At 37.4% G+C, this 19,998-nt stretch overlaps 1 protein-coding gene across 1 annotated transcript in view; it reads right to left on the reverse strand.

Moving 5' to 3' along the window:
- TEX11 (testis expressed 11) overlaps positions 1-19,998 on the reverse strand; it is a 375,812-nt gene that overhangs the window by 22,476 nt on the left and 333,338 nt on the right. Inside the window, exons 26-28 of the mRNA XM_068533357.1 lie at positions 4,777-4,926; positions 3,405-3,513; positions 2,329-2,449 (exon numbers count right to left, since the gene is read on the reverse strand). Of these exons, the coding sequence (XP_068389458.1) occupies positions 2,329-2,449; positions 3,405-3,513; positions 4,777-4,926 (380 nt within the window). The remainder of the gene's footprint in view (positions 1-2,328; positions 2,450-3,404; positions 3,514-4,776; positions 4,927-19,998) is intronic.

Here is a 19,998-nt window from a genome sequence, read left to right on the forward strand (position 1 = left end):
AGTGGCAAGAACAAAATGCTCAGAGCAGTTTTGGCCTTATATAGCGACTATGGAAATTGATCAATTTGAATTTATAGTACAATTTAATTTTAGTTTGTATTTGTTACTATGGCAAACACATCTGAAGGTCCAGATGAGGCTCATGGCTTAGAAATTTAATTTTCTCTTCTTCCCCAAAGAAAATTAAGATGAGGGGAAAAAAAAGATGTACATATCTCCAAAATGTTCAATGCTAAAGTTTTTTTTTTAAACTTAAATTTACACAGGCCATAATTACATAGCTCCAGAATTCTGGGTTTCTGTAAGATGATGCTAGTTTGTACCAGGTTGTCACCCTGCTATATTGTTCCACCATCTGTTGTGATTTGCAGACATTTGTATATGAAGAAGCAGTTGGGCAAGTCAGGAGCCTTGGATATTAACATGGACACAGATAATGACTTTTGTGTGACTTTAAGCAAGCCATTTGACCTTCTTAATATTTTATAGCTCCCTTATAATAACAATACTACCTTACCTGTGTATGAGTTGTTAAAGTTCACAACACATATTATTATTTTAATTGATCCTTAAAACCTCAGTGTGGGAGTCAGAAAGGGTATTATTTCCATTTTACAAATGAGAAAACTGAAGTCAAACAGCAGAGGAGGAATATCCATATGCAAAAACAAACAAGTGAGAAACCATTTAGACCCTTACCTCATACACCATAAACAAAAATTAACTCAAAATGAATCACAGACCTATATGTAAGAAATAAAAGTATAAAAGCTACAAGAAAACATAGAAGAAAAACTTTGTAAATTTGGAATAGGCAAAGACTTCTTATCATGACTAAAAACATGATCCATAAAAGAAAAAATAATATATTGGTCTTCATCAAAATTCAGAATATTTGCTTTTTAAATGCTGCCATTAAGAAAATGAAAAGACAAGCCAGAGACTGGGAGAAAATATTTACAAATAGTATATTTGATAAAGGATTTGTATCTAGAATACATAAAGAACACATAATTTACTGAGAATCCAATTTTAAAAATGGGAAAATAATTGAATAGATAGCTTTCCAAAAAAGATAAACAAATTGTCAATAAGCACATGAAAAAATGATCAACAGTGTTAGCTATCAAGGAAATTCAAATCAAAACCACAATGAGCTACCATTACATACCCAGTAGGATGGCTATAATAAAAAAGATGGACAATAACGAGTGTTAACAAGGATGTGGAGAAGTTGGAACCCTCATACACTGCTGGTAGGAATGCAAAAGGTGCAGCAACTTTGGAAAACAGATCGCAGTTCCTCAAAAAGTTAAATATAGAGTGTTACCATATGACCCATTAATTCATGTACTCAAGAAAATTGAAAACAAACCTTTGAAAACAAAGACTTAGACACAACTGTTCATAGCAGCATTATTTGTAATAGCCAAAAAGTGGAAACAAATAAAATGTTTATCAATTAGTGAGTGCATAAACAAAATGTGACATACTAATTCAACAGACTATAAAAATATTCTATTTATTCAGCAATAAAAAGGAATGAAATAGTGATACATGCTATAGCATGGGTGAACCTCCAAAACAGTAAGCTAAACTGAAAGAAACCAGACACAAGAGGTCACAAGTATGATTCCATTTATATGATGTGTCTAGAATGAGAAAATCTATAGAGATAGAAAGCAGATCAGTGGTTCCCTGGGCCTGAAAATGGGAGCAGGGATTGACTGCAAATGGGCAATGGGAAAATTTTGGGGGTAATGAAAATATTCTAAAACTGGATTATGGTGACAGCTGCATAACCATACATTTACTAAAAATCACTGAATTATATAGACATAATAGGTGAATATTACGGTATATAAGTTACATCTTAATAAAGCTAATTTAAAAATTACTGAATAAACCTGCACTGAAAAGAAAAAAAAGCAGCAGAGGAGGGACTAAAACACAGGTCTTCATTGTTCCTTCTACTCTATTACCTGTCTCAGAAGTGGCAGGAATAATAATAAACTTTTTCAAAGGGTTAGTCTCATCACAGGGAAATAATAATTCTACCAGGTTTTGAAAATACAAAGTAATTAAAAATGCCAGATGGTACTGCTACTTTGACCTAATCCATAGTATACTTGTATTAGAAATTTTCTACTTTTAACTATTTACATTTCACAAACCCAGGGAAATTTTATAGTGTGTAACCACATTTTAATACAAATTTATTTACATTAAAACTCATATCGAAAGCATTATTCTATGTAATTTCTAATACATAAGATAATTTAATTCTTTAAAATTAGCTTAAAAGTTTAATATCATTGTTTGACTTACAGTGTGTCTAATAAGGCTCAGAGCATCTTCAAAATAGCCCCAAGCTTCTTCCAGAGGACAGAGCTCTTTATTCACCACCCCATCTGGCACTAAGAGGTTAATCAAGCTGTGCATACATTTGCTGAAAATCAAAAAGAGAAAACGCATCCCATAAGGAAAGAAATCATTGACTTCATGGCTAAGATAAGTAAAATCTGGATCTCATCCCAGACTAAGAGCTTCAAAACACTTCTGTTCTTCCTTCAATTTTATCTGGCCTCCAAGCTCAGAAGACAGATTTTTGAAGATATAAAGGGGGCTGACCAATCCTTCCTTTTATTATGCCTACGGTTGTCTTTCACTTTTTTTTTTTTTTTTTTTAGTTTCCTGAACTAAGGAGTTGTATCTGTTTACTATATTTTATGAGCTGGTTTAATCTACAGATACTTTAAAGCATCTCGTTACATCCTCAAATGGGGAAGGGAATTGGGATTTAAATTGGGAGTAATTCCAGGAGAGCTCTCTCATGTCTCAGAAAAGGAAGACTGTAATGAAGTTTTCCAGAGAAAAATCACACAATATCTATTTTTCCCCCATGTCTAGGCGTAGAGAACATAAAATCTTCAATAAATACTATTTTATATTATGTACAGCACTTATTGGTCCTTAAAGAAAGGTGCTTAGAAAAAAATATATGAGGCAAATGTAGCAAAATGTTAACATCTGTTAAATTTGAGTGGTGGATACACTGGTGTTTGTTATATTAATCTCTGTACTTTTCAGTATATTTGGCATATTCAGTAATGAAAGAAAGAAAGGTACTTAATTAGTAATTTTATTATATACACAGACTCACACAAAAAAGCAACTTTCTCCTTCTTTTCTCCTTTGGGAAAACCAGACTCCTTCACCTTGCCTCGGTCTATCACACAACTCTAAATATGGAGCTGTTCTGAGGGCTTTTTAGTCCAGGAGTTACAGGAGTGGCCCAATCATCTTTTGAGTCAGTTGAGTATGACTGATGACTTATGGGACATTGACTATAGCACTTTTGGCTATCAAAAGCTAGGATTCAGTGTTGAATTATATTTACTAACCTGTATCTCAAAACATCAAGTGATTCTTTCTTTTTGTAGAGAAATACAGCCTTTTTCAAGGCCTTTAGAGCGATAGAAGGATAGTGTGCAGGCATTTCCATTGCTAATGCTACAGGAAGGGAAGCAAAAAGATTGTGAATACCATAATCTCATCTATCACAGTTTTCATCCCATGTTACAACTGACTTTCTCTAATGAAGCTGACCTGAGACAGATGACAAAAACAAATAAACAAACACAAAAACCCAAAAATGAATTTTATAAAACGATGAATCCATGGCTTTCAGAGATAGCTTCTACTTTCTGGGCAGAGTAACATGGTAGGATCACCAGGTTATATTTTTTCTTCAGCAAACATCAACAGAGAACCTACTGTTTCTGTGAGCCTGCGCATAGTCATACAGGTGAAGCAATAATCTTAGGAACCAAAGTGAAGGAGGGGCACACTAAGAAGGAAACAGAAAGCAGATAAGTAAAAGGGTACTAACCAAAAACAGATTTATACTAAATATACTGTTTCTGCCTACTATTAAAAACAGGAAACACTTGACATAAGAGTAAGTATCAGAGATAAAACCCCTAAAACTTCTAGATGCATCTACCAGGCCTCTAGAATTGGAGTTCCATTATACAAGGAACAGTGGTCACCTTCACATGTCTATAAAGTATACGCCACCAGCTCCACGTCCCTAGAAATTTTCTGTCTTGGCAAGACAAGGAAAGGCAAATGTGACTCTTGTGCACTTGGGGCTACCTAATACCTTTATTAGCCACACATAGGTTCCTGAGGAGGGTGAAAGATATAAAGGGAACATAATGAGGCCATGTCTTGCAGTATATCCCCATAGAGGCTCTGAGCCCCCAAATACTACTTATAGCCCAATGACAAATTTGAGGTTGGCAACTGTGTTAAAAATATCACCAATATTTCTCTGTACACTTTCATAAACAGCTAAGAGCGTATCACTTTTGATTGGCGAAGCAGCTGATTGTCTATTTCTAACTAGCTGAGCAAAACTAACTTTCTGAAGTTTGAGCTACCTCTATTGTATATTATTCGATTCTACACATAAAATAAATATGAGCACCTATTATGGGCAATGCACTTTGCTACGGTTTATAAGTACAACAAATACAAGTAATTATTGCTCATGACCCTAAAGAGCCTATAATCTCATATAAAGAAAAAGATAAATGCACAAATGATTATAATACAAAATAGTTCAAGAATGCCATTAGAGAAGGGGAAACAAAGTGCTATAAGGATACATTGCTTCCCACCGGGAGGAAAGAGAGAAGAGAGAGAAGAAAGAAAAAAGTAGTACGATTTAAATGGGTACCAGCCTTCCAAAAACATAAATATAGCTCTTACATGCGATTGTTTCCAATGTTCCACTTCTTAAATGAGGCAGTTCCCACACTGATTCCAGGAAGCTGTCCAGTAATGGGTCATTCATTTTGGCTTTAACTTCAAACTCATACAGCAGAAGCAATGTCTCACATGGATCACCTGAGAAGTCCCCTAAGAAAGAGGCAAAAATGCAACATTCTCTGTTATTACATTCTCTTCTATTCTAATCTCTCTTCTGGAGAGATTTTCCTATTGAGGAAAATTAATTTTACTTATAATTTGAAGGTTATCCCAGCTCCTGTAGACAGATCTTTTACATTTTAAAATCTATAAACTCACCAATACTTTCACACACTGAAATGCATTCACTGGAGTTGTCTACATTTCCTGAAATTATTACCATGATATTCCGAAATAGCCTGGAAAAGTCTTGTTGCTATCTATTCAAATACGTTTACCTGCCTTACTTTAATGACTGAGTTAACCAGAAAATACAGTGCAATATAAACCAACTGTGGTTTTATTTTAAACAAAGTTAGGGAAAGTTTCCAAACTGTTTCATTTAGTCAGTCAACAATATTTCTTGGTTATCGCCATGGGCAGAATCTTGTATCAGGTGGCATCTACCATACTATGTGAGATGGTTTCCAATCACCCTTGTTAGACCGAACATTTTCAAAAGTTTGGAGGTATAGCATACATACAATAAACTGAGTGAAGTGCATTAATCTTAAACAAACAGGGTGATGAATTTTTATATATGTTCAAACCCAAATAACCACTACCCAGATCATGATATAGAACACTTCCAACACTCGTGCTCCTTTCTAGTCAATACCACCTTTGCAGAGTTAACAACTATTTTGACTTCTATCACTATTAATGGGTATTTTTTGTTATTGAACTTCAGTGATAGCATGTAGAACTATAATCAACTTTTGAATATTGACCTGTATACTGTGACTTGCTTAACTCATTTATTAGTTCACATAACTTTTTTGTAGATTCTTTGGACTTTCTATATAGAGAATCATGTGTCCTCTGCAAATACAGATAGTTTTATTTGATCTTTTTCACTCTATATGTCTTTTCCCACTCTTTTGCTTGCCTTATTGCATTGGCTAGGACCACCAGGATGATGATGACCAGGAGTGGTGAGAGTAGACATCCTTGACTTGTTTATGTCCTTAGAGGGAAAGCATTCAGTCTTTCATCATTAAAAATGACATTAGCTGTAGGTTTCATTTTTGTGGATGGCCTTTATCAGCTTGAGGAACTCCCCTACTATTCCTGTTTAGCTGAGAGTTTCTATAATAAATGGATGTTGAGTCTTGTCACTTAATCTGTTGATATGGTGAATTAAATGATTGAGTTTACAATGCTGAACCCAGGATAAAATTTACTTGGTTATAATCTATTATCCTTTTCATGTTTTACTAAATTAAATTTGATAATATTTTGTTGAGGATTTCTGCATCTGTTTTCATGAGGAATACTGGTCCATAGATTTCTTTGCTCATTTTTTGTCTAGTATTGGTATCAAGGTAATACTGATCTTATAAAGTGAGCTGCGACGTGTGTCCTCCTCTACTTTCTGGAAGAGTTTATATGGAATTGGTATTACATCTTTAAATATTTGGTAGAATTCCCTAGTGGGGTTTTCTGTTAGGGGATTTTAAAGTATGAATTCAATGGGTATAGGACAATTCAGGTTATCTATTTCTTTTTGTGGGAGCTTTGGTAGTTTGACTTTCAAGGAATTTGTCAATCTCATCTAACCCTTCAAATTAATGGGCATAAATTTGTTCAGAATATTCCCTTGTTATCTTTTTTTTAATGTCTCTAGCATCTGTAGTGATGTCTACACTATCATTCTTGATATTGTTAATTGGTGTCTTGATCTGCCTGGCTAGAGTTTTCTCAACTGCACTGGTCTTTTCAAACAACAACAACAATACAGCTTTCGGTTTCATCAATTTTATCTATTATTTTCTGTTTTAAATCTTATTGACTTCTGCTCTTATATTATTCCTTTCATTCTGCTTGATTTGGTTCAATTTGCTAATTTTTTCCCTAAGGTGGAGGCTTATTTAAGATCTTTCTTTTTCTAACAGAGGCATTTATTTCTACAAAGTTTTGTCTAAACACTGCTTTAGCTGTATCCTCCAAATTTTTATATGCTGTGTTTTCATTTACTTCCATTCAAACTATTTCTAATTTCCCTTGCGAATTTCTCTTCGACCCATTTGATTATTTAAAAGTATGTTTTTTAAATTGAAGTATAGTTGATTTACAATATTATATTAGTTTTGGGTATACAACATAGTGATTCAATATTTGTATAGCTTACACTCAAAGTTATTACAAAACAATGGCTATATTTCACTGTGCTGTACAATATATCCTTGTTGCTTATCTATTTTATACATAGTAGTTTGTATCTCTTAATCTCATACTCCTGTCCTGCCTCCTCCCTGCTTCACTCTCCCCAGTGGCAACCACTAGTTTGTCCTCTGTATCTGTGAATCTGTTTCTGCTTCGTTATGTACATTGGTTTGTTTTATTTTTTAGATTCCACATATAAGGGATAACATAGAGTATTTGTCTTTCTCTGTCTTACTTATTTCACTAAGGGTAATATTCTCTAAGTCCATCCAAGTTGTTGCAAATGGCAGAATTTCATTCTTTTTTATGGCTGAGTAATATTCCATTTTATATATTACACCACATCTTCTTTACCCATTCATCTGTTGATAGACACTTAGGTTGCTTCCATATCTTGGCTATTATAAATAATCCTGCTATGAACATTGGGGTGCATGTATCTTTTTGAATTATTGTCTTCTTTTTTTGTAGATACATGCCCAGGAGGGAACTGCATGATCATATGGTAGTTCTATTTTTACTTTTTTGAGGAACCTTATACTGTTTTCCATAGTGGCTGCACCAATTTACATTCCCACCAACAGCGGACAAGGGTTCCCTTTTCTCCACATCCCCACCAACATTTGTTATTTGTAGACATTCTAACAGGTGTGAGATGATATCTCATTGTGGTTTTTTTTTTTTCTCATTGTGCTTTTGATTTGCATTTCTCAATGATTAGTGATGTTGAGCATCTTTTTTTTTAAAGGAACTATTGATTGATTGATTGATTGATTGATTGATTGATTGATTGCTGTGTTGGGTCTTCGTTTCCGTGTGAGGGCTTTCTCTAGTTGCGGCAAGTGGGGGCCACTCTTCATCGCGGTGCGCGGGCCTCTCACTATCGCGGCCTCTCTTGTTGCGGAGCACAGGCTCCAGACGCGCAGGCTCAGTAGTTGTGGCTCACGGGCCTAGTTGCTCTGCAGCATGTGGGATCTTCCCAGACCAGGGCTCGAACCCATGTCCCCTGCATTGGCAGGCAGATTCTCAACCACTGCGCCACCAGGGAAACCCAAGCATCTTTTCATGTGCCTGTTAGCCATCTGTATGTCTTCTTGGGAAAAATGTCTATTTAGGACTTCTGCCCATTTTTAATTGGGTTGCTGGTTTTTTTCTTTTCTTTTTTTTTGTTTTTCCATTTACTTTTATTTATTTATTTATTTTATATTTATTTATTTTTTTTGCTGTGTTGGGTCTTCGTTTCTGTGTGAGGGCTTTCTCTAGTTGTGGCAAGTGGGGGCCACTCTTCATCGCGGTGGCGGGCCTCTTCACTATCACAGCCTCTCTTGTTGTAGAGCACAGGCTCCAGGCGTGCAGGCTCAGTAGTTGTGGCTCACGGGCCTAGTTGCTCCGTGGCATGTGGGATCTTCCCCAGACCAGGGCTCGAACCCGTGTTCCCTGCATTGGCAGGCAGATTCTCAACCACTGCGCCACCAGGGAAGCCCTGGTTTTTTTCTTGATGCTGAGCTGTATGAGCTCTTTATATATTTTGGATATTAACCCCTTATTGATCATATCATTTGCAAATATTTTCTCCCATTCCATAGCTTGTCTCTTCGTTTTGTCAATGGTTTCCTTTGCTGTGCAAAAGTTTTTATGTTTAATTAGGTCCCATTTGTTTATTTTTGCTTTTATTTCTTTTGCTGTAGGAGACAGATCCAAAAAATATTGCTATGATTTATGTCAAAGAGTGTTCTGCCTATGTTCTCTTCTAGAAGTTTTATGGTTTTAGGTCTTACGTTTAGGTCTTTAACCCATTTTTAGTTTATTTTTGTGTATGGTGTGAGGAAATGCTCTAATCTCATTCTTTTACATGTGGCTGTACAGTTTTCCCAGCACCACTTATTGAAGAGACTGTCTTTTTTTCATTGTATATTCTTGCCTCCTTTGTCATAGATTAATTGACCGTAGGTGCATGGGTTTATTTCTGGGTTCTCTATTCTGTTCCATTGATCTATGTGTCTATTTTTTTGCCAGTACCATGTTGTTTAGATTACAAATAAATGTGTTGTTTTGATCACAATAAATGTGTATTCTGGTGTTGTTGGGTAGAGCATTCTATAAATATCCATTACATCAAGTAGGTTGATAGTGTTATTTATGTCTTCTATACACTTGTTGAGTATCAGTAGCTTCGTAGTACAGTCTGAAGTCAGGGAGCATGATACCCCAGCTTTGTTCTTTTTTCACAAGATTGCTTTGGCAGTTCGGGGTCTCTTGTGGTTCCATAAAAATTTTAGGATTATTTGTTCAAGTTCTGTGAAAAATGCCATGGGCATTTTGATAAGGATTGCCTTAAATCTGTAGATCACTTTGGGTAGAATGGACATTTTAAACAATGTTAATTCTCCCAATCCAAGAACATGGGATATCTTTCCATTTCTTTGTATCATTTTCAAATTCCTTCATCAATGTTTTATAGTTTTCAGAGTATAGGTCTTTCACCTCCTTGGTTAAGTTTATTCCTAGGTATTTTATTCTTTTTGATGTGATTTTATTCACGATTGTTTTCTTGCTTTATCTTTCTGATAGTCCATTATTAGTGTATAGAAAAGCAACAGATTTCTGTATATTAATCTTGTATCTTGCAACTTTACTGAATTCATTTATTAGTTCTAATACTTTTTTGGTGGAGACTTTAGGGTTTCTTATATATAGTATCATGTCATCTGGAAACACTGAGTTTTATTTCTTCCCTTCCAATTTGGATGCACTTTATTTCTTTTTCTTGTCTGATTGCAAGACAATCTTTCTTGTCTATTAATACACAATGTGATCTTGTAAATAAAATTCCTAGGGATTCCAGTAAAATACCATTAGAACTAATAAAAAAGTTTAATAATATTCATGTACAAAAATCAATTCTATTTCTATACAATAGCCATGAGCAAAATGAGAATAAGATTAAGAAAACAATTCCATTTATAATAGCATCAAAAATAAACTATTTAGGATTAAATTAAAGAAGTGCAGGACTTGTACACTGAAAACTATAAAACATCATTGAAAGAAAGTAAGGAAGATGTAAATAAATGGAAAAATATTCCATGTTCATGGATTAGAAGACTTGACATTGTTAAAATGGCAATACCCCTCAAAATGATCTATATATTCAACACAATCCCTATCAGAATGCCAGCTGGCTTTTTTCTTTTTTCAGAAACTAACAGGCTGATCCTAAAATTCATGTGGAAATTCAAGGGATCCAGAATAACCAAAACAATCTTGAAAAAGAAGAGCACACATAAACACACACACACACACACACACACACACAAAGAAGAAGAACACATTTGGAGACTAACATTTCCTGAAATAAAACCATGTGTCTATGGTCAACAATTTTCCACAAGGAGACAAAGACCATCCAATGGGGAAAGAATAACTTATTTTCTTTTCTTTTTGGCTGTGCTGCGTGGCTTTTGGGATCTTAGTTCCCTGACCAGGGATTGAACCTGCGCCCTCAGCAGTGAAAGCACAGAGTTCTAACCAACGGACCACCAGGGAATTCCCAAGAATAGCTTTTTTAAACAAATGGATCTGTATAGCCACATGGAAAATAATGAAGTTGGACCCTACTTCATACCACATACAAAAGTTAACTCAAAATGGATCAAAGACCTACATGTAAGAACTAAAACTACAAAACTCTTTAGAAGAAAACATAGGAGTAAACCTTTAGGACTTTGGATTGGCAGTAATTAGATATGATATCAGAAGCAGGAACAACAAAAGAAAAATAGATAAATTGTACCTCATGAAAGTTAAAAAAAAAGTACTTCAAAGGATGCTACTGAAAAAAGGAAAAAACCCACAGAATGGGAGAAAATATTTGCAAGTCATATATCTGATCAGGGACCTGCATCTAGAAGGACTCTTATGACTTAATTTAAAACATAATTAAAAATTGGGCAAAGGATCTAAATAGACATTCCTCAAAAAAATATGTACAAATCGCCAACAGGCATATGAAAAAATGCTCAATACCATTAGTTGTCAAGAAAATCAGTCACTGGGACTTCCCTGCTGGTGCAGTGGTTAAGAATGCACCTGCCAATGCAGGGAACAGGGGTTCGAGCCCTGCTCCAGGAAGATCCCACATGCCACGGAGCAACTCAGCCCATGCGCCACAACTACTGAGCCTGTGCTCTAGAGCTCACGAGCCACAACAACTGAGCCCACGTGCCACAACTACTGAAGCCCTAGTGCCTAGAGCCCGTGCTCTGCAACAAGAGAAGCCACCAAAATGAGAAGCCCGCACACCGCAACAAAGAGTAGCCCTCCCTCGCCACAACTACAGAAAGCCCGCATGCAGCAACGAAGACCCTACACAGCCAAAAATAAATAATAAATAAATAAATTTAAAAAAAAAAAAGAAAATCAGTCATCAGGAAATCAAAACCACAATGGGATATCACTCTACGCTCAGAAGGATGGCTAGAATCAAAAAGTCAGATAATACAAGTGTTGGCATGCTGGTGGAGAAATCAGAAGCCTTATACACTACTGGTGATGATATAAAATGGTGCAGCCACTTTGGAAAATGGTCTGGTAGGTCCTCAAACAATTAAACATAGAGTCACGGAGAGGGGAGCTTAAAAATGGTGGAAGAGTAAGACGTGGAGATCACCTTCCTCCCCACAAATACATCAGAAATACATCTACATGTGGAACAACTCCTACAGAACACCTACTGAACGCTGGCAGAAGACCTCAGACCTCCAAAAGGCAAGAAACTCCCCCACGTACCTGGGTAGGGCAAAACAAAAAAGAAAAAACAGAGACAAAAGAATATGGATGGGACCTGCACCACTGGGAGGGAGCTGTGAAGGAGGAAAAGTTTCCACACACTAGGAAGCCCCTTTGTGGGTGGAGACGGGGGAGTGGATGGGGTCGGGGGGAAGCTTCAGAGCCACGGAAGAAAGTGCAGCAACAGGGGTGCGGAGGGCAAAGAGGAGAGATTCCCGCACAGAGGATCAGTGCCGACCAGCACTCACCAGCCCGAGAGGCTTGTCTGCTCCCCCGCCGGGGCCGGCGGGGGCTGGGAGCTGAGGCTCGGGCTTCGGAGGTCAGACCCCAGGGAGAGGACTGGGGTTGGCTGCGTGAACACAGCCTGAAGGGACCAGTGCACCACAGCTAGCCGGGAGCGAGTCCGGGAAAAAGTCTGGAGCTGCCGAAGAGGCAAGAGACTTTTTCTTGCCTCTTTGATTCCTGGTGCGCCAGGAGAGGGGATTAAGAGCACCACTTAAAGGAGCTCCAGAGACAGGCGCGAGCCGCGGCTATCAGCGCGGACCCCAGAGATGGGCACGAGACGCTAAGGCTGCTGCTGCCACCACCAAAAAGCCTGTGTGCGAGCACAGGTCACTCTCCACACCTCCCCTCCCGGGAACCTGTGGAGCCCGCCACTGCCAGGGTCCCATGATCCAGGGACAAATTGCCCAGGAGAACACACGGCGCCTCAGACTGGTTCAAAGTCACGCAGGCCTCTGCCACCACAGGCTTGCCCCAAACTCCGTACCCCTCCCTCCCCCAGGCGTGAGTGAGCCAGAGCCCCCTAATCAGCTGCTCCTTTAACCCCGTCCCGTCTGAGCAAAGAACAGACACCCTCAGGAGACCTACACGCAGAGGCGGGTCCAAGTCCAAAGATGAACCCCAGGAGCTGTGTGAACAAAGAAGAGAAAGGGGAATTTCTCCCAGCAGCCTCAGGAGCAGCGGATTAAATCTCTACAATCAACGTGATGTACCCTGCATCTGTGGAATACCTGAATAGACAATGAATCATCCCAAATTGAGGAGGTGGACTTTGGGAGCAACGATATATATATATTTTTCCCTTTTTCTCTTTTTGTGAGTGCGTATGTGTATGCTTCTGTGTGTGATTTTGTCAGTATAGCTTTGCTTTTACCATCTGTCCTAGGGTTCTGTCTGTATTTTTTTTTAATATAGTTTTTAGCACTGTTATCATTGGTGGATTTGTTTTTTGGTTTGGTTGCTCTCTTCTTTCTTACTCTCTTTTTTTAAAAAAATTTTTTATTACGTTTTAAAAATAATTTTTTAAATAATTATTTTTTATTTTTATTTTAATAACTTTATTTTATTTTATTTTATCTTCTTCTTTCTTTCTTCCTTTTTCGTCTCCCTTTTATTCTGAGCCATGTGGATGACAGGCTCTTGGTGCTCCAGCCAGGCAGCAGGGCTGTGCCTCTGAGGTGGGAGAGCCAAGTTCAGGACAATGGTCCACAAGAGACCTCCCAGATCCACGTAACATCAAACGGCGAAAATCTCCCAGAGATCTCCATCTCAATGCCAAGACCCCGCTTCACTCAACAACCAGCAAACTACAGTGCTGGGCACCCTATGCCAAACAACTAGCAAGACACGAATACAACCCCATCCATTAGCAGAGAGGCTGCCTAAAACCATAATAAGGCCACAGAGACCCCAAAACACACCAACAGACGTGGACCTGCACACCAGAAAGACAAGATACAGCCTCATCCACCAGAACACAGGCACTGGTCCCCTCCACCAGGAAGCCTACACAACCCACTGAACCAACCTTAGCCACTGGGGACAGACACCAAAAACAACGGGAACTACGAACCTGCAGCCTGTGAAAAGGAGACCCCAATCACAGTAAGTTAAGCAAAATGAGAAGACAAAGAACCACACAGCAGATGAAGGAGCAAGGCAAAAACTCACCAGACCTAAAATATGAAGAGGAAATAGGCAGTCTACCTGAAAAAGAATACAGAATAATGACAGTAAAGATGATCCAAAATCTTGGAAATGCAATGGAGAAAATACAAGAAACCTTTAAGAAGGACGTAGAAGAACTAAAGAACAAACAAACAGTGATGAACAACACAATAAATGAAATTAAAAATTCTCAGAAGGGATCAATAGCAGAATAACTGAGGCAAAAGAACGGATAAGTGACCTGGAAGATAAAATAGTGGAAAAAACTACTGCAGAGCAGGATTAAGAAAAAAGAATGAAAAGAACTGAGGACAGTCTCAGAGATCTCTGGGACAACATTAAATGCACAAACATTCAAATTACAGGGGTCCCAGAAGAAGAAGAGAAAAAGAAAGGGACTGAGAAAATATTTGAAGAGATTGTAGTTGAAAACTTCCCTAATATGGGAAAGGAAATAGTTAATCAAAAGTCCAGGAAGCACAGAGAGTCCCATACAGGATAATTCCAAGGAGAAACACACCAAGACACATATTAATCAAACTATCAAAAATTAAATACAAAGAACAAATATTAAAAGCAGCAAGGGAAAAACAACAAATAACACATAAGGGAATCCCCATAAGGTTAACAGCTGATCTTTCAGCAGAAACTCTGCAAGCCAGAAGGGAGTGGCAGGACACATTTAAAGTGATGAAGGAGAAAAACATACAACCAAGATTACTCTACCCAGCAAGACTCTCCTTCAGATTTGATGGAGAAATTAAGACCTTTACAGACAAGCAAAAGCTAAGAGAATTCAGCACCACCAAACCAGCTTTACAACAAATGCTAAAGGAACTTCTCTAGGCAGGAAACACAAGAGAAGGAAAAGACCTACAATAACAAACCCAAAGCAATTAAGAAAATGGTAATAGGAACATACATATTGATAATTACCTTAAATGTAAATGGATTAAATGCTCCAACCAAAAGACATAGACTGGCTGAATGGATACAAAAATAAGACCCATATATATGCTGTCTACAAGAGACCCACCTCAGACCTAGGGACACATACAGACTGAAAGTGGGGGATGGAAAAAGATATTCCATGCAAATGGAAATCAAAAGAAAGCTGGAGTAGCAATTCTCATATCAGACAAAATAGACTTTAAAACAAAGATTATTACAAGAGACAAAGAAGGACGCTACATAATGATCAAGGGATCAATCCAGGAAGAAGATATAACAATTGTAAATATTTATGCACCCAACACAGGAGCACCTCAATACATAAGGCAAATACTAACAGCCATAAAAGGGGAAATCGACAGTAACAAAATCATAGTAGGGGACTTTTAACACCCCACTTTCACCAATGGACAGATCATCCAAAATGAAAATAAATAAGGAAACACAAGCTTTAAATGATACATTAAACAAGATGGACTTAATTGATATTTATAGGACATTCCATCCCAAAACGACAGAATACACATTCTTCTCAAGTGCTCATGGAACATTCTCCAGGATAGATCATATGTTGGGTCACAAATCAAGCCTTGGTAAATTTAAGAAAATTGAAATCGTACCAAGTATCTTTTCTGACCACAACACTATGAGACTAGATATCAATCAAAGGAAAAAATCTGTAAAAAATACAAACACATGGAGGCTACACAATACACTACTTAATAACGAAGTGATCACTGAAGAAATCAAAGGGGAAATCAAAAAATACCTAGAAACAAATGACAATGGAGACACGACGACCCAAAACCTATGGGATGCAGCAAAAGCAGTGCTAAGAGGGAAGTTTATAGCAATACAAGCCTACATCAAGAAACAGGAAACATCTCGAATAAACAACCTAACCTTGCACCTAAAGCAATTAGAGAAAGAAGAACAAAAATACCCCAAAGATAGCAGAAGGAAAGAAATCTTAAAGATCAGATCAGAAATAAATGAAAAAGAAATGAAGGAAACGAGAGCAAAGATCAATAAAACTAAAAGCTGGTTCTTTGAGAAGATAAAAACAATTCATAAACCATTAGGCAGACTCATCAAGAGAAAAAGGGAGAAGACTCAAATCAATAGAATTAGAAATGAAAAAGGAGAAGTAACAACTGACACTGCAGAAATACAAACGATCATGAGAGATTACTACAAGCAACTCTATGCCAATAAAATGGACAACCTGGAAGAAATGGACAAATTCTTAGAAATGCACCACCTTCCGAGACTGAACCAGGAAGAAATAGAAAATATGAACAGACCAATCACAAGCACTGAAATTGAAACTGTGATTAAAAATCTTCCAACAAACAAAAGCCCAGGACCAGATGGCTTCACAGGCGAATTCTATCAAACATTTAGAGAAGAGCTAACACCTATCCTTCTCAAACTCTTCCAAAATATTGCAGAGGGAGGAACACTCCCCAACTCATTCTACGAGGCCAGCATCACCCTGATACCAAAACCAGGCAAAGATGTCAGAAAGAAAGAAAACTACAGGCCAATATCACTGATGAACAGAGATGCAAAAATCCTCAACAAAATACTAGCAAACAGAATCCAACAGCACATTCAAAGGATCATACACCATGATCAAGTGGAGTTTATCCCAGGAATGCAAGGATTCTTCAATATAGGCAAATCAATCAACGTGATACACCATATTAACAAATTGAAGGAGAAAAACCATATGATCATCTCAATAGATGCAGAGAAAGCTTTCGACAAAATTCAACACCCATTTTTGATAAAAGCCCTGCAGAAAGTAGGCAAAGAGGGAACTTTCCTCAACATAATAAAGGCCATATATGACAAACCCACAGAAAACATTGTCCTCAGTGGTGAAAAATTGAAAACATTTCCACTAAGATCAGGAAAAAGACAAGGTTGCCCACTCTCACCACTATTATTCAACATAGATTTGGAAGTGTTAGCCACAGCAATCAGAGGAGAAAAAGAAATAAAAGGAAAACAAATCAGAAAAGAAGAAGGAAAGCTGTCACTGTTTGCAGATGACATGATACTATACATAGAGAATCCTAAAGATGCTACCAGAAAACTACTAGAGCTAATCAATGAATTTGGTAAAGTAGCAGGATACAAAATTAATGCACAGAAATCTCTTGCATTCCTATACACTAATGATGAAAAATCTGAAAGTGAAATTAAGAAAACACTCCTGTTTACCATTGCAAGAAAAAGAATAAAATACCTAGGAATAAACCTACCTAAGGAGACAAAAGACCTGTATGCAGAAAAGTATAAGACACTGATGAAAGAAATTAAAGATGATACAAACAGATGGAGAGATATACCATGTCCTTGGATTCGAAGAATCAACATTGTGAAAATGAGTATACTACCCAAAGCAATCTACAGATTCAATGCAATCCCTATCAAACTACCACTGGCATTTTTCACAGAACTAGAACAAAAAAATCTCACAATTCGTATGGAAACACAAAAGACCCCAAATAGCCAAAGCAATCTTGAGAATGAACAACGGAGCTGGAGGAATCAGGCTCCCTGACTTCAGACTATACTACAAAGCTACAGTAATCAAGACAGTATGGTACTGGCACAAAAACAGAAATATAGATCAATGGAACAGGATAGAAAGACCAGAGATAAACCCACGCACATATGGTCACCTTATCTTTGATAAAGGAGGCAAGAATATACAGTTTAGAAAAGAGAGCCTCTTCAATAAGTGGTGCTGGGAAAACTGGACAGTTACATGTGAAAGAATGAAATTAGAACACTCCCTAACACCATACACAAAAATAAACTCAAAATGGATTAAAGACCTAAATGTAAGGCCAGAGACCATAACACTCTTAGAGGAAAACATAGGCAGAACACTCTATGACATAAATCACAGCAAGATCCTTTTTGACCCACCTCCTACAGAAATGGAAATAAAACCAAAAATAAACAAATGGGACCTAATGAAACTTAAAAGCTTTTGCACAGCAAAGGAAACCATAAACAAGACCAAAAGACAACCCTCAGAATGGGAGAAAATATTTGCAAATGAAGCAACTGACAAAGGATTAATCTCCAAAATTTACAAGCAGCTCATGTAGCTCAATATGAAAAAAACAAACAACCCAATCCAAAAATGGGCAGAAGACCTAAATAGACATTTCTCCAAAGAAGATATACAGATTGCCAACAGACACATGAAAGAATGCTCAACATCATTAATCACTAGAGAAATGCAAATCAAAACTACAATGAGATATCACCTCACACTGGTCAGAATGGCCATCATCAAAAAAATCTACAAGCAATAAATGCTGGAGAGGGTGTGGAGAAAAGGGAACCCTCTTGCACTGTTGGTGGGAATGTAAATTGATACAGCCACTATGGAGAACCGTATGGACGCTCCTTAAAAAACTAAAAATAGAACTACCATATGACCCAGCAATCCCACTATTGGGCATATACCCTGAGAAAACCATAATTCAAAAAGAGTCATGTACCAAAATGTTCATTGCAGCTCTATTTACAATAGCCAGGACATGGAAGCAACCTAAGTGTTCATTGACAGATGAATGGATAAAGAAGATGTGGCACATATATACAATGGAATATTACTCAGCCATAAAAAGAAACGAAATTGAGTTATTTGTAGTGAGGTGGATGGACCTAGAGTGTGCCATACAGAGTGAAGTTAGTCAGAAAGAGAAAAACAAATACTGTATGCTAACACATATATATGGAATCTAAAAAAAAAAAAATAAAGTGGTCATGAAAAACCTAGGGGCAGGACGGGAATAAAGACGTAGACCTACTAGAGAATGGACTTGAGGACACAGGGAGGCGGAAGGGTAAGCTGGGACAAAGTGAGAGAGTGGCATGGACATATATACACTACCAAATGTAAAACTGATAGCTAGTGGGAAGCAGCCGCATAGCACAGGGAGATCAACTCGGTGCTTTGTGACCAACTAGAGGGGTGGGATAGGGAGGGTGGGAGGGAGGGAGACGCAAAAGGGAAGAGATATGGTGATATATGTATATGTATAGCTGATTCACTTTGTTATAAATCAGAAACTAATACACCAATGTAAAGCTACTATACTCCAATAAACATGTTAAAAAAATTACTCATATGACAAAATGAATAGCTTTAAGAAACTAATCACTAAGAGTACTCTTAGCCCTAACATGTGATGACTCTTTATGTAGAAAGTAACTCCAAGGATGTTCCTAGCAACATCCAAAAATTATGCTGTTAAGTGGAGATACTCAAAAGAAGCCAGAAAAATAGATACAGAAGGTATTGAGTTCCCTTGTGTTAGAGAGGTTTGGAGTGTCTTAAAATCATAAGCAGTCATCTGTGGTGCAATCTCTACTTCCCTTTAAATCTCCTTTTTCTTTTTCTGGAAACCTGACCTGCCTTTCTCTGTCCTATACCTATATCCCAAGTTGAATCTTTTTTAAGGTATTTTTCTTAATGTTTCTCTCCCAAAGTGTAAACTGATAATGACTGACAAATTGTAAGCTCTCCCAGGGATCTTTGCAAAGAGGGATCTCAAAGACCAAAATGCTCTAATAGTCAAACAAATGACCTTCTAATGATAGAATTTCTGGCACCATAGCAGCATTTCATTAGTAAACATATTTTAAGCCCTAGTATATGCCAGATAGTTTTAGGAGGTAGGGATAAAGGATGAACAAGACAGACAACTTTTCTGCCTGCATGGAACTTAGATTCTAGTTGGGAATAAAACTGATATACAATATATAATATAATATCAAGTAGTGATGTGTGTTTTAAAGAAAAACTATAGGTTAAGGGAGTAGATAGTGATACAATTTGATATTTTAGAAAGGGTATGGGCAGGAAAGACCTCTCTGAAGGGGGTGATACTCGAGCAGAGGATGTGGGGGAGCAAGCCACATGAATATCCAGGAGAACTGTCCTAGGCAAAGGGAATAGCAAATACAAAGGCCCAGAGGCAAGAAAGTATAAGGTATTATTATTAAGATATAGTAGAGCTAGATTATAGTGAGCTGAGGCAGAGTGATGAGAGATTAGGTCAGAGAGGAAACAAAAAGCCAGATAATCTATGGTCTTGTAGATCATGGTAAGGACTTTGGATTTTATTTTAAGTCCAA

The sequence above is a fragment of the Eschrichtius robustus genome, chromosome X (genome assembly GCF_028021215.1).
Source record: "Eschrichtius robustus isolate mEscRob2 chromosome X, mEscRob2.pri, whole genome shotgun sequence".
Classification (NCBI taxonomy): domain Eukaryota; kingdom Metazoa; phylum Chordata; class Mammalia; order Artiodactyla; family Eschrichtiidae; genus Eschrichtius; species Eschrichtius robustus.